The 13,591-nt window shown below is 51.8% G+C and overlaps 2 protein-coding genes across 9 annotated transcripts in view; both read left to right on the top strand.

Annotated features, from left to right (window-relative positions):
* Positions 1–2,398, top strand: part of Il17re (interleukin 17 receptor E) — a 13,246-nt gene extending 10,848 nt beyond the window's left edge. For 5 of the 6 annotated variants that reach the window (XM_023705911.1, XM_023705918.1, XM_023705922.1 and 2 more), the window contains 3 exons: positions 658–709; positions 785–889; positions 1,362–2,398. In XM_023705911.1, the coding sequence (XP_023561679.1) occupies positions 658–709; positions 785–889; positions 1,362–1,945 (741 nt within the window). In that variant the 3' untranslated portion in view covers positions 1,946–2,398. Of the gene's footprint in view, positions 1–641; positions 710–784; positions 890–1,361 lie in introns of all 6 variants that reach the window. The other variant, XM_023705937.1, reaches the window with a different exon arrangement.
* Positions 2,399–3,083: 685 nt separating this feature from the next.
* Positions 3,084–13,591, top strand: part of Il17rc (interleukin 17 receptor C) — a 14,402-nt gene continuing 3,894 nt past the window's right edge. The window contains exons 1-12 of one of the 3 annotated variants that reach the window (XM_023705389.1): positions 3,084–3,472; positions 3,754–3,775; positions 3,966–4,121; positions 4,369–4,437; positions 4,517–4,626; positions 6,770–6,881; positions 7,172–7,216; positions 9,841–9,980; positions 10,173–10,232; positions 12,377–12,431; positions 12,514–12,695; positions 12,785–12,835. In XM_023705389.1, coding sequence (XP_023561157.1) covers positions 3,368–3,472; positions 3,754–3,775; positions 3,966–4,121; positions 4,369–4,437; positions 4,517–4,626; positions 6,770–6,881; positions 7,172–7,216; positions 9,841–9,980; positions 10,173–10,232; positions 12,377–12,431; positions 12,514–12,695; positions 12,785–12,835 — 1,107 coding nt within the window. In that variant the 5' untranslated portion in view covers positions 3,084–3,367. The remainder of the gene's footprint in view (positions 3,473–3,753; positions 3,776–3,965; positions 4,122–4,368; positions 4,438–4,516; positions 4,627–6,769; positions 6,882–7,171; positions 7,217–9,840; positions 9,981–10,172; positions 10,233–12,376; positions 12,432–12,513; positions 12,696–12,784; positions 12,836–13,591) is intronic. The other 2 variants (XM_004625230.2, XM_023705396.1) reach the window with 2 other exon arrangements.

Below are 13,591 nucleotides of genomic sequence, written 5' to 3'. Positions count from 1 at the left end.
ACACACACACACACACACACACACATACATACATAAATAAATAAATAAAAAAGAGATTGAACCCAGAGCCTTTTTCCTAAGCTACATCCTCAGCCATTTTTTTTTTTTTTATTTTTTTACATTCTGAGACAGGGTCTTGCTGAGTTGTTAAATTGCTCAGGCGAGGATCAAACTTTTTTTTTTTTTGAGACAAGTCTGGCCTTGAGCTAGTGTGATCCTATTGTCTCAGCTTCCTGGATGCTAGAATTATAGGTGTGCACCTTGTCCAATTTTTTTTCTGTTTTTTTTTTTAAGTTTCTGGTTTTTGTTTCTTTTTGTATGTGTGGGGCGTTGGCTTGTCCTGATAAATCAGAAAACCTGGTGCTCTGTGCTCAGGGGCATGGAGGCAGTGGTCTGGAGGCCAGTGGTACTGACTGTTTCAGTTGTCCTGTTCTCTCCAGGTCCTCTGGGCATGGAGTCTGGGCCAACTTTTGTCAGTTTATGTACTGTGTCCAGCTCCATCACACTTGCATGTCCCACCCTTGACCTGTTCTGTGCCAGGCCTGGAACTGGACCAGACACAGCCTGAGCTAGAGAAATTCCCTAGCCAGTGGGGAGCCCATCCTCACCTCCTTTGAGGGGGTGTTATGCTCACCGGGTAGGGCTCTGTCCCTTCAGGTGTGGAGAACCGACGTCCAGTTTGCCAGGAAGCGCCTCCTGTGTCCCAGTGGTGAGTTCCTGGGCCAGGGAGGAGGCAAGGTCGGCCACTGAAGAGCAAGGCTCAGCTCCATGCTGCTTATTTCAGTCTCTCACAGACGCCTAGGGCTCTTGACCCTCGTGCTGCTGGGCCTCTCTATCTTCCTGGGCGTTGTTCTGGTCCTCACCTGTCGGCGGCGGCGGCTGCTGTCAGGTAAGCCCTCCTGAGAGTAGCCAAGGACTCAGACCCGCCCACTCCTCCAGGGGTCCTCCCTCTCTCCCCTGAGGCTGTCCGGTCTCCACCCTCCGAGGGGGTGGGCCTCAGCCCCTAGTGAGCAGGAATGGTGACGTAGTGCCAAGGATGTCGCCCGTAGTTTGTGCCTCGCTTGCCCAGCCTGGACCCCTGGCACCTTTAAATTTATTTATTTATTTATTTATTTATTTATTTATTTATTTATTTTGCGGAACCGGGGATTGAACTCCTACTCTTAAGCTTGCCAGGGAAGCACTTGTTCTACTGAACCATCTCCCCGACCCCTGGCACCTTTAATGAGCCCCAAGCACTGAACAATCACAGGCTGCTTTGGTACTATTCCCTCAGTGGCGATAGGGACAGGGAGGTGGAGAGAAGATGGCTGGGTTGCCCCTTCTCCCTCCGCCCTGCTCAGCCGGCGCTCCATCCTCAGGCCCGGCTCCATCCTCAGGCCTCGGCGGCGCGCAGCCAGTGCTGCTCCTGCACGCCGCAGACTCGGAGGCGCAGCGGCGCCTGGTGGGAGCGCTGGCCGAGCTGCTGCGGGCCGCGCTGGGCGGCGGGCGCGACGTGATCGTGGACCTGTGGGAGGGCACGCGCGTGGCGCAGGTGGGCCCGCTTCCCTGGCTCTGGGCTGCGCGGGCGCGCGTGGCCCGGGAACGCGGCATCGTGCTGCTGCTGTGGAGCCCTGTGGGCCGCAGCCTGACCAGTGAGTCGGACCCCCGCACCACGCCTCTGCGAGCCTTGCTCTGCGCGGCCCCGCGCCCTCTGCTGCTGCTGATTTACTTTAGCCGCCTCTGTGCCAAGGGTGACATCCCCCGATCCCTGCGCGCCCTGCCGCGCTACCGCCTGCTGCGAGACTGGCCGCACCTGCTGGGGGCGCTGGGCGCGCGACCTTGCCCGCTGGCTACCTGCGGGGGCCTCCCCGGGGCCGGGCACCTGCGGAGCCGCCTGGAGCTGTGCCGCCAACTGGAGCTCGAGGCCCAGCGACTGGAGCTCGAGGCCCAGCTCGCCCGTTGAGGCCCCGCAGAGCCCCGTCCTGTTCCCGCAGGCCTCTGGCCACCACCATAAAGGCGCTGGCTGGAGCTGCAGCGTGAGCCGTCTAACCGGAGTCCTGAGAACACTGGCTGAAAAGCCTTCCCCTGGCTTCCCGGCCCAAAAGGCCCGCCAGGCCCTGGTGTACAGCATCCTCAGGCCTGCTGCCTCCCGGATCTCTGTTCTGACCTGAGAGAGCTGTCTCCCCACGTCCTCTCCCCAGAGCTCCTGAAGGACAGCAGTCCCGGTGGAGAGGCCGGGCAGAGTTGGCACGGCAGCCCCTGGGGGCAAAACCGCCTTGGGGGCCAGTGTTCTGTCTTTCCAGACCCAAACCCTGCGCACACTGGAGAAAGAGGAAGGACTCACTAGGAAGAAGCTTTGGCCCCGGACAAAGGGGGCTGGGGGCAAAAGACAGATTTAATTTAGAAAGATAATAAAGGCAACCATGATGATAAAAGGAGGAGTAAGGTGTGTTTCTCTAGTGTGGCCCCCACACAGCACTGGTACGGGTCTGTGCAGGCTGCAGGGCGCCATTTATGTTGGCCTGTGAGCCCACATCCTCCCTTGTGCACCTGCCCCATGTCCTTACTCTCCCACAGACTGCCTGGGAAAGGCAAAAGAGGAGAGGCAATCTTGCTATTCCGAGAGAGAGAGAGAGAGAGAGAGAGAGAGAGAGAGAGAGAGAGAGAGAGAGAGAGAGAACAAAAAAAAACAGGCCTGGCTAGGCGGGTGTCCCTTGTCATTCACCCAGCTGTGGCAACATCGTAAGGAACCTCAGTCTGCCTGGCTCTGGGTCCTGCCCCCCCCCCCCCCACTGAGTTTAGGTCAGGCTGTGGTGAAAAGTTTATTTTCTGGCGCCATTTGACCCTGTCAATGAGGTCAGGAAAAGTGTGTATCCACTGCGAGTAAACCAGCTGGGCCCATGTGTGAGGGTCCCTTGGGAAGTGGAAATGTCCCGGGACTGGCCAGGCCCTGGGGTCCCCTCAGTGGGAGTCCTTCTTAGGGATTCTGGTGTAACAGCTCTCTTCCTCAGCTAGGAAGCTGCACTGCCCTCCCTGGGGCTCCTCCCAGCCAGGTGTCAGCAGCAGAGAAAAGACACCACTCCAGTCCCGGGCTACCGGCTCCCAAGCCTGGTATTGGAGGGAGGAAAAGGGCGGGGCGGGAACAGCCGCTGCCTGCTGGGAACCAAACCGAAAGCACTTGGCTGGAACTGGACCGGGAGTCAGCTCCACCAGTGGGAGTGGTCCAGCTCTTCCGCACCGGCACTGGGCCCTGAAGGCTGGAAGAAATTCTAGCCCCTTCTGCCCATAGGACCAGGGCTGAGTGAGGGCAGGTGGGAGCCCCCCCACCCGGGGGGGGGGGGGGAAGAAAGGGCCTCAGGCCTGGGTGCTGCCTGGCTCCTGGAAGATGCCTGTGTCCTGGTTCCTGCTGTCTCTGGCGCTGGGCCGAAACCCTGTGGTCATCTCTCTGGAGAGGACTGTGGGGCCCCGAGATGCTGCCCGCTGCTCTCCAGTGAGTTTGGGGCTTGGCAGGGGTCCTGGGGAGGGCTCAAGCTTCTGAGTGAGGCCCATCAGAACCTTGGTCTCATTTCTGCACTCCCATCACCACCAGAACTGCCCCAGCTGGTCTGTCTGGTGTAGAGCACAGAGTAAAGATAAAGCAGAGGAAGGGTGGGGGCGGATCTGTCTGCTTGGAGAGGAGGGTGGAAAAGCATGGAAAAGAGAGGCAGGTCTTGGGCAGAGGAAGATGTTTAAATTTGGGGGCACGGACTGACTATCCTTTTCTCCTTCCAGGGCCTCTCCTGCCAGCTTGGGGGTAGGTATTGCCGCTTTCATAGAAAAGAGAACTTCTGGGTTGTTGAAGGATGAGGAGCCGTTCTCACCCCAGGCCCACCCTGCCCACCTCAGCAGTCCAGAAACAGGCTCCTTGGCTGTCTAGGGTATCAGGTGTAACCACACTAGGCTGCAGACAGCTTCAGCTCCCTCCACCCTTCATCCATCCACAGTCGGCAACGACGTGCTCTGCCTCCCAGGGAGCATTGAGTCTGCCCCAGGCCCTGTGCTGGTGCCCACATACATGCAGACAGAGCTGGTGCTGCGGTGCCACCAGGAGACCAGCTGTGATCTCTGTGTGCGCGTGACCATCCGCTTGGCTGCACATGGTGAGTGAATCATCCTGTGACTGTACACGGGCGTGTGGCAGTGCATCAGGGCAGGCAAGAGCACTGGGGCGTCAGGTAGGCCGTACTGGGCACCCTCATCTGAGGGCAGTAGCCAGAGGACCTGCAGGCCAGTGGTGTCTGCAGGCCTGGCCCCTGCTTCCCAGTGCTGGGCTTTCTGGAAGGAAGCCAAGCTCTAACCCAGCCCACAGCAGGGCCTGACCTGGGTCTTGCTCCCTGGTTCTTTCAGGGCACTGGGAAGAGCCTAATGAGAAGTCAGAAGGAGCAGCTGAGCCAGAGCTCAAGGTGCCTAGAAATGGTGAGAGTACCACAGCCCTATTGCTGTGCACACAGCTGGCCCATGGCCACTGGCTCTAACCCCTGCCTGTTGCTTTCAGCCTCTCTCCAGGCCCAAGTTGTGCTCACCTTCCATACTTACTCCACTACTCGCTGCGTCCTGCTGGAGGTGCAAGTGCCTGCTGCCCAGGTGCTGCCCGGTCAGGCTGTGGTATGTGAAATCAACACTAAGCACCTTCTAGACATGAGGTCTACATCTCTGTCACTTCACATGCATTTGCTCTTTAACTTCTGGTTCTAATCACAGCAGGGTGCAACACCTTTGTTTTTCTATCTGTAAAATGGGACTTTGAATTAGTTCTCCTACATGTGTTTGACTTTGTGAGAAACCATCAAACAGTTTCAACTATTTTATGCTCCCTATAGCAGAGCAGTTTTAGTTGCTTCCCATCCTGATTAACACTTGGTATTATAATCTTAAAGTTTAGCCATTCCACGCTGTATAGAGTGGTACATTGCTCTGTGGGTTTGTTTGTTTGTTTGTTTGTTGTGGGGCTAGGGATGGATGAGGTCACTCTTTGCCTACCGGGTAAGTGCTGTACCTCTGAGTCAAACCCCAGTCCAAATCTTTTTTTTTTTTTTAATTTTATTTGTGTGTGTGTGTGTGTGTGTGTGTGTGTGTGTGTGTGGCCAGCTCAGCCCACCAGGGGATGGGGCTGGCTGGCATGTGATGCTGGGGGATTGAACCAAGGTCCCTGTCATTTGCTAAGCTTGTTCTAAGTAGGTGCTTTAGACCACTGAGCCATCTCACCAGCCCCACCAGCCCAAATCTTGATTCTGAGTTGTACATTCTTTATGATGGAGTCAAAGCACCTTTCCACGTGCTTACTACCTTTATGAAATATCTGGGGTTTTTTTTTGCTGTTGTTGTTGTTTGGAGGGTTTCTGCGGAACCGAGGATTGAACTCAGGCCCTTACACTTGCCAGGCAAGCGCTTATTGTACTGAGCCATCTCCCCGGCCCACTTGAGCCATCTCCCTGGCCCCCTGTTAAATTTTTTTGACCACTTGGAAAAAAAAAAAAAAAAGTCAACCTCAATCTCCCTGACAGATGCCAGAGGGAAGAGGCTAGGCACATTTTTATGGTCCCTTCCAGCCTTCTAGAGCTCTGGTAGCTGCCACTGTTTTTATGGGAGAAGTTCTCTATGCTGGTGGTACAGTACGTCTACCATAGCATATTTTAGCTCAGTGGTAGCGCACCCCTGGGTTGAATCCCCAGTGGCACAAAAGAAACAAATCTTTTTCTTTTTGTTTCTTTTGATGGGTAAGCTGTCCTTCTTCACTCAGTAGACATTGCTTTACTACTCCTGTCTGTAAAACATCAGTGAAATGCCCTTTCCTTCTTCACTCAGTAGACATTGCTTTACTACTCCTGTCTGTAAAACACTCAGTGAAATGCCCATCACTGAAGGGCCTCAATAAATTTAGTTTCTTCTTTCTTTTGTTATCCAGGAAATGACCCCCCTCCATGGACTATGCATTATTATTACCCTCCTTTTCCAGATAGTGAAACTGAGGCTTGGGGGGACAGTGAGGTTGTCAGACTAAAAAGACAAATCCGGCCCAGCCAGATAGCTCAGCGGATTCAAGCACCTGCTTAGGCAGATGAAGGGACCAGGGTTCGATCCCCGGTGTGCTATGCCAGCCCCAACCCTGGGGCACGCTGAGATGGCAACTGAGATGGCATGGTGGCACACACCTGTAATCCCAGTGATTGGGAGGCTGAAAACAGAAGGATCTCTACAAGTCCAGTCTGTGTAGTGAGACCCTGTAGACCCTGTACTAAATACATACCAAAAAAAAGACAAATCCCCCACACCATGGTGTAGACCTGGGTGCCGGGAGGCCTATGCACTAAGAAGTTCTGGCTTCCCTGGGGCTGGGTAACACAGGACCTTTGATGTCCCCTCCAGACCCTGCTGTATACCAAGCTAGCCAGCTATCCCCTGGAAGAACAGCTCAGCCTTCTCACAAGGCAGTCCTCAGGACCACTGAGGCACTGGGGTGGGACCGATCTGCAGGGAGGAGCTCCTGCATTTGTGTTGGGGTGTTTCATCAGCTTGGTCTTGGCCAGGGCACCTTAAACTGCAGGCTTGGGGCAAGGACACAGATACCCTTATAAAGGATGGTCACTGTGGACATGGGACATGAGAGGGACTTGAGTGGTGTAATCACAGGCCACCCAGTATGAAGATGGTCATGGGGGGTTGGGAGAATGAACAGAGTGGTTTCTGCAGAGGAGCCCATGCGCTGGCCGAATGCTGAGGCTCACTCTACCACCCTCTGTCTCCTTAGGGTTCTCTAGTGTTTGATTGCTTTGAGGCTGCTCTGGGGGCTGAGGTTCGAATCTGGGCCTATACTCAGCCTAGGTACCAGAAGGAACTCAACCTCACACAGCAGCTGCCTGGTAAGTGCCCCCGAGCTTCTGTTGACCCTAGTCTCTGTCCCTCTGCCCTTCCCTCCCACTTTCACCCAATTCTATCCTGTCTACTTCTCGGGGGCTGAGCTGCCCTGTTCCAGGCTAGTCCCTTGGGCCTCCTCTCCCTGGGTGACAGATGACTTGGCTTCCCCAGCCCAAGGTATTTTGTGACTGAATAGATGTGGGTGGACTCGGGAAAAAGGACCTTTATGCATTGGTTTCCTCCTCTTTCTTTGGTGCCCAGGCCCACTGGAGGCATTTCTGTGATCTCTCCCCAGACTGCAGGGGGCTCGAAGTCCGGGACAGCATCCAGAGCTGCTGGGGTAGGAGCTAGGGCCAGTGGGCTGAGGGGAGGGAGGGCAGGTCTTAATTTAGGGTTAGGGTTAGGACAGAATTAGCCTCAGATCTGGGCAGCTACACCTCAGAAGCTCACAGAGCACGTCCATCCATCCATCCATCCATCCTTCATTTGTCCATTTATTCATAATACATAAAGTGCCGGGAGGCACTATTCTATGGCTGGCACTGGAAATAAAAAGTGAATCTCCGGGGCTGGAGAGATGGCTCAGTGGTCTAAAGCACCTACTTGGAACAAGCTTGGCAAAGCATCAGGGACCTCGGTTCCATCCCCCAGCACCACATGCCAGCCAGCCCTGCCCCCTGGTGGGCTGAGCTGGCCACGCACATACACACAAATAAAATTAAAAAAAAAAAAAAAAAAAGTGAATCTCTACTTATAACAAGTATTTATTTATACCAAGGACATAGAGGTCAAATCACCCTCAACATTATGGTGCCCTTTTTATCCATCAAAATAAAGTTAAACCTAAAAATAGATAGATAGATAGATAGATAGATAGATAGATAGATAGATAGATAAAGTTAAATCTAAAACACAGGCTAAGAAAGTCAAAGTTTTGGTTTTTCTCCTATGCACTATCTGGATTCTACTTTTGTTTTTTTATTTATTCCATGTGTATAACATGCATGCAAAAAGCATGAGTATATTGACTTTGTATCTGGTTAAGTTGTTTTATACATATGTATACATGTATCATTGATACCAAAGTACAAACACTGACTACTTAAAAACTATTAATTTCTTTCAGTTCCATTTTCTTTTCGGTCTAAGTTAAGTTTGGCCTGCCCTCTATCAACCCACTAAAATATCACTCAGAGACCAGCATGCTAGTACAAGCCTATGATCCTGGCACTGGTATCCTGCAGCAGAAGAATAAAAATTTGAGTTCAACCTGGACAATTTAGCAAGACCCTATCTCAACATAAAAAAGGCTGGGAATATAGCCCTGTACAAGAGAAGGAGGAGGAGGAGGAGGAGGAGGAGGAGGAGGAGGAGGAGGAAGAAGAGGAGGAGGGAGAGGGGTAGAGAAGAAGGAGGAGGGAAAGGAAGAAAAAAAGGACTATTAAGAGTTTTCTTTTGTTTGGTTTTTGATGTTTGGTGTTTTTTGAGACAAGATATCACTGTATAGTTCAGGTTACCTCTGATTTTTTTTTGTTTGTTTGTTTTGTTTTTTGAGGGTTTTTTTGTTTTGTTTTGTTTTTCTTTTTGGCGGAACCGGGGATTGAATTCAGGCCCTTGCGCTTGCCAGGGAAGCGCTTATTCCACTGAGCCATCTCCCCGGCTCTTAGGTTACCTCTGAACTCACTGTGTAGCCCAGGCTCATCTCAAATTTGTGGCAGTCCTCCTGCCACAGACTCCCGAGTGCTGGGATTACAGGCTTGCGCCAGCACACCTGGCAGCACCAGAGCTTTATTATTATTATTATTTTGTATTTTAGGGAAGGGTCTACAGAGTATTCAGGGTCTCACTACTAGATTGGACTCATAGTGATCTGCCTGTGTACAGCCTCCCAAGAGCTGGGATTACAGGCGTGCCACCATGCCCCGTCTCAACTGCCATCTCAGGAGCTGGGGAGATGGATCACTAGAATAAGTGCTTCCCTGGCAAGTGCAAGGGGCTGAGTTCAATCCTCGGTTCCTCAAAAAAAATCACTTGCCATCTCAGTGTGCCCTGGGGGTGGGGCCAGCACTGCAGGCCCAGGGATCAAACCTCTGGCCCCTGCGCCTGCTTGCAGGCACTTTAATCTGCTGAGTTATTTGACCGGCCCCAGAGCTTTAAATCACAGATACACACATGTATCTCATTTCTTCCTTCACTCAGTAAACACTGCTGTACTTATTCAACAGATATGTACTGAGAAATTACACTGCATCATAGCCCACGCACTGAACTGAATGGATAAACAAAACTGACAAGACTGTCCTCACGGAGCTGGGAGTCAGGTCAGGGTTAGGCTGATAGGTGCACGGAGATGTGACATGTACAGTAAATTGGATGGTGATTAGCAATGCAGAGAAAAAACTAAGGGAGAGGGATGGCACGGTTGCACATTGCAGCCACGGGGCAGCCTCCTCCTGAGAGAGAAGCTGTGTGAGTAGGAGGGAGAAGGGGTCCCCGCGGAGAGCAGAGTCTCCACGGAAGTCCTGGGGTGGGAATGTGACAGGTCCTAGTGGAGCGGTAATTAGTAAGAGTCACTGATTACTAAGAGTCATTAAGAGTTCACGGAGATGAAGGTTATGGAAAGGGCGTAGTGCTAGGTTGGGTAAGGCCTTGCAAGCTGTTGTAAGGACATAAGCTTTTACTGGGAGGACATGGTAAGAGAGTTCTGAGAAACAGAGTGACTTGTCTTACTAACTGCCAGCTGCAAAGGAGACCAGGGAGAAGAGCGATCTCAAACCGAATGCTTGGAGCTCTGTGGACCTGGCTCTCCAGTGGCTAGGACAGTCTTGTCTGGGTGGGGACATAGCTTCGGCCCTGAAGGGCCCCTAGTCTACAGGTGTGAGGGGAGTCTGTGAGCACAGCCCAGGCTGTGTGTATAGAAGAGGTGATGGGTAAGCTGTCTGCTCTCTGTGCTTCCCCCACCAGTCCTGCCCTGGCTCAGTGTGGCTGCAGATGGCGACAATGTTCGGCTGGTGCTCAACGTCTCCGAGGAGCAGCATTTTGGCCTCTTACTGTACTGGAGTCAGGCCCAGGGTGCCCTAAAACCCTGGTGGCACAGAAACCTGGTGAGGCTGCTCCCTCTTGCCCCCAGGTCCATTTGTATTTTAGGCTGATCTGCGCTCTAGGATCAACAGATCCTTGAAGGGTGCATACCTGGGACAAGGGAACCCTGCTGGGGGCCTCCACCTGCCCATTTCCTCTGCCTCCCCTCCTTCCTCTCCCTTATCTTCAACACCCCTCTCTTGCTTGTTCCACAGACTGGGCCACAGACCATTATCTTGAACCACACAGACCTAGTTCCCTGCCTCTGTATTCAGGTAGGAGCAGTGTACTGCTGGGAACCAGGGGAAGAGGACAGGAGGGTGGCAAGGGTTGGCCTCCCCGTGCTCCAGTCCTCTGTACTCTTGCCTGCCAGGAGTGGCTGGTATCATGTTTGCTCTTGCCGTTTGCTGCACCACGTCTCCAAGCTTATTTCTTATCTGCAAACTAGGAATAGGATGGCCCAGCCTCCCAGGGCTTCTGTGAGGAAGTGTGCCCCAGCCAGGCTTAAAAGTGCTGCTGTTTCCTCTCCTTTTGCAAGCTTGCTTGGTCACCAGGACCTGCCGCTGACCTCTAACATTAATGGCTCTCGGTCTCTCTCCCTCCTCTCCACCGGGGCCACTGTTACCTCTCCTTTATTCTTTTCCATAACCTCTGGCCCCACATCCCTTCCCATCATTTCCCTGATCTTTTGGGCCCCATCTGAACCTTTCCTACTCTCTTCTCTCCAAGATGTTCCCTTTGGGGATGATATTCTACCTGAGGGACCTGCCCATGAGGGCACATCCACTGCTCTGCCTCGGGCAGTTTTGCATAGGCAATTCCCACTCCCTGAAACATCCTCACCCCCTTTCCAATCAACCAGCACCTTCCAGCTCCAGGCTGCCTCTTTCCAAAGCATCCCCTTCAGCTGTCTTCCCCTACTCTCCCTTGCATTTGCATGTCTCCCTTGTTCTTTCCTTCTGTCCATCCTTGCTCATGTTCCTTTCATATTCAGACATCTAATTCTTTTTTCTCCCTGCCCTTCCTTTTCTCCTCCTCTACACTGAAGATTAAACCCAGGGCTCCTCCTACTGAGCTGTATCTTCATCCCAGGCAGGCTCTTTAAATGTTTATTTTTTATTTTGACATAGGGTCTCACTAAATGGTTAAGTTGCCCAGGCTAGGATTGCACCTGTGATCCTTCTGACTCAGCTTCTCAAGTGCTAGATTACAGCTCTAAAAAGTCTATTGTTGGGCCAGCGAGATACTCAGTGGACTAAGCACATGCTTAGGCAAGTGCAGGGACTTGGGGATTGATCACTGGCACCACATGCTCTGCCAGCTCTGCCCCGATGTACTGAGCCAGCCACCGAGACTGGGTGTGGCAGTGCACACCTGTAATCCCAGTGCTGGGGAGGCTGAAGACAGGATCACCAAGACTCAGAGCTGCATAGTGAGACCCTGGACCAAATATATTTTTTTTAAAAAGTTTGTTGTGGTGGTATAGACCTGTATTTCAGCAGTCTGGGAGGATCAAAACTTTGAGCTCAGCTTACATAATTTAAAAACTAAAAGAGGAATAGCTCTGTGGCACAAGCACCTGCCTGGCAAGTACAGAGTTCAATCTCTGGTTGCAAAAAGAAAAGGAAAAAAAAAAAAAACACAAAAAAAACTAAAGGAATTTTTTTTTTGAACTGGGGATTGAACTCAGGCCCTTGCGCTTGCCAGGGAAACACTTATTCTACTGAGCTATCTCCCCAGCCCAGGAAAAAAATTTAAAAACATTTCATTTTGATGTAGCCCATGTGATGGTCCTGAGTTCAAACTCTAGTATGAGACACACACACACACACACACACACACACACACACACACACACACAAAGTATGTTGAAAGAATAAATGAATGGAAGGACCGGGAATATAGCTCAGTGGCATAAGTGCCTGCCTGGCAAGCACAAGGTCCTGAGTTCGATCCCTGGTACCGCTAAAAAAACAAAACAAAAACAAAAAAAAAAAAAGAATAAATGAATGGGTCCTTAGCACCCAGCACATATGATCTGCTCATGCTCGTAAGGTAAGTACAGATGAAGTCACCCATTGTCTAACATGTCTCCCTTACTTCTATAGCACAGCAAATGCTCATGAAAAGTCTGTTGAAGATATGTGCTGTGCACTGTGTTTGCTGAAAGAATCCTTTTTTGTGGCCCTAGGGCTTTGCAAAGAGCCACAAGACTGAAAAGTGCTTGTGCACTGTGAGCTGATGCAGTGTCCACGGTGCCCACCTGGCCTCGGGCTTGCTCCTGGAGGGGGGCTGGCTGTGTCCAAAGAAAAGAGTATGGGGCTGGGGAGATGGCTCAGTGGAATAAGCGCTTCCCTGGCAAGTGCAAGGGCCTGAGTTCAATCCCCAGCTCAAAAAAAAAGCAGCCTTTTCTTTCCAGGTGTGGCCCCTGGAGACTGACTCAGTCAGGACCAGCACCTGCCCCTTCAAGGACGGTGAGCAGATCACATGAGCATGGCTGGGGGTTGTGCAGGTGGGCAGCAGCTGGCTGCATATGACCCTTGTCTTTTGCCACAGATCCTCGAGCACATAGGAACCTGTGGAGAGCAGCCCGCCTGCAGCTACTGTCCCCAAGGAGTTGGTGGCTGGATGCCCCATGCTCCCTGCCTGCGGAGGTGATACTGTGTTGGCAGTCACCAGGCGGGGTCCCCTGTCAGCCACTGATCCCACCACTGCCACTGGGGAATGTCACTATGAATGTAAGCCAGGCAGAGGGTGGTGCAGAGCCAGGAGTGGGAGGGCACCCAGGGTGACTCTTTCCAACCTTACCACTCTCTGCTTTCCACAGAAGGCCATTGAGTTCCCTGTGCTGAAAGGCCACCCCAACCTCTGCGTCCAGGTCAGAAGGGGGACAGAGAGGGGTGGGATCAGGGGAGGAGGCCACAGACTCCTCTAGTTTGTTTATTTGGTTTTTTTGTGGAACTAGGGATTGAACTCAGGCCCTTGCGCTTGCCAGGGAAGCGCTTATTCTACTGAGCCATCTCCCAGGCCCCAATTCCTCCAGTTTTGCACCCTCTTTATTCTTGGGTCCTAGGGCATAGTGCTTAGCAGCAGCCTCTTCAGAGTTCCGCTACTTTTAGCCATGCTTGGGATCCCTAGAGGAGTCACATCATCCCTGGAATTTGTCTCAAGGAGATAATAATAGGTACTTCTGGCAGTTGCTATGAAGAGGAATGAGAGAAGTGCTTGCCTTTGGGACAGGCACAGACTAAATACTACATATGTTAGCTGCTTTGATTATTGCTATCACTAGCCTATTTTCCCACCTGTGGAACAGGTTATAACATCATAGATTATAAAATCATACATTCAAGTTTTATGGAGCATCTACTTTGTGCCGGGCACTATCTTAGACTCTTAGTTCTCTGTCTTCAGAGAACCTATGTTCTAATGGAGAAAGGCAAACAATTTAAAAAAAAGGCAAATACAAAATAATAATAATTTTTACACAGTATTTAATTATAGAGTTAAAATAGCCTTTGATTAAAAAGTGCTATTTTAATTAGTCTGCTTCCATTGTACACAAACACCCCAAGAAAGATGGAGGGGCAATGGAAGACTGGGATTTCGATTTTAGGTGGGGTGGTTGGGGAGA

This window comes from Octodon degus, unplaced genomic scaffold (assembly GCF_000260255.1).
Source record: "Octodon degus isolate 3935 unplaced genomic scaffold, OctDeg1.0 scaffold00008, whole genome shotgun sequence".
Lineage (NCBI taxonomy): Eukaryota > Metazoa > Chordata > Mammalia > Rodentia > Octodontidae > Octodon > Octodon degus.
This window is presented reverse-complemented; position numbering and strand designations above follow the sequence as displayed.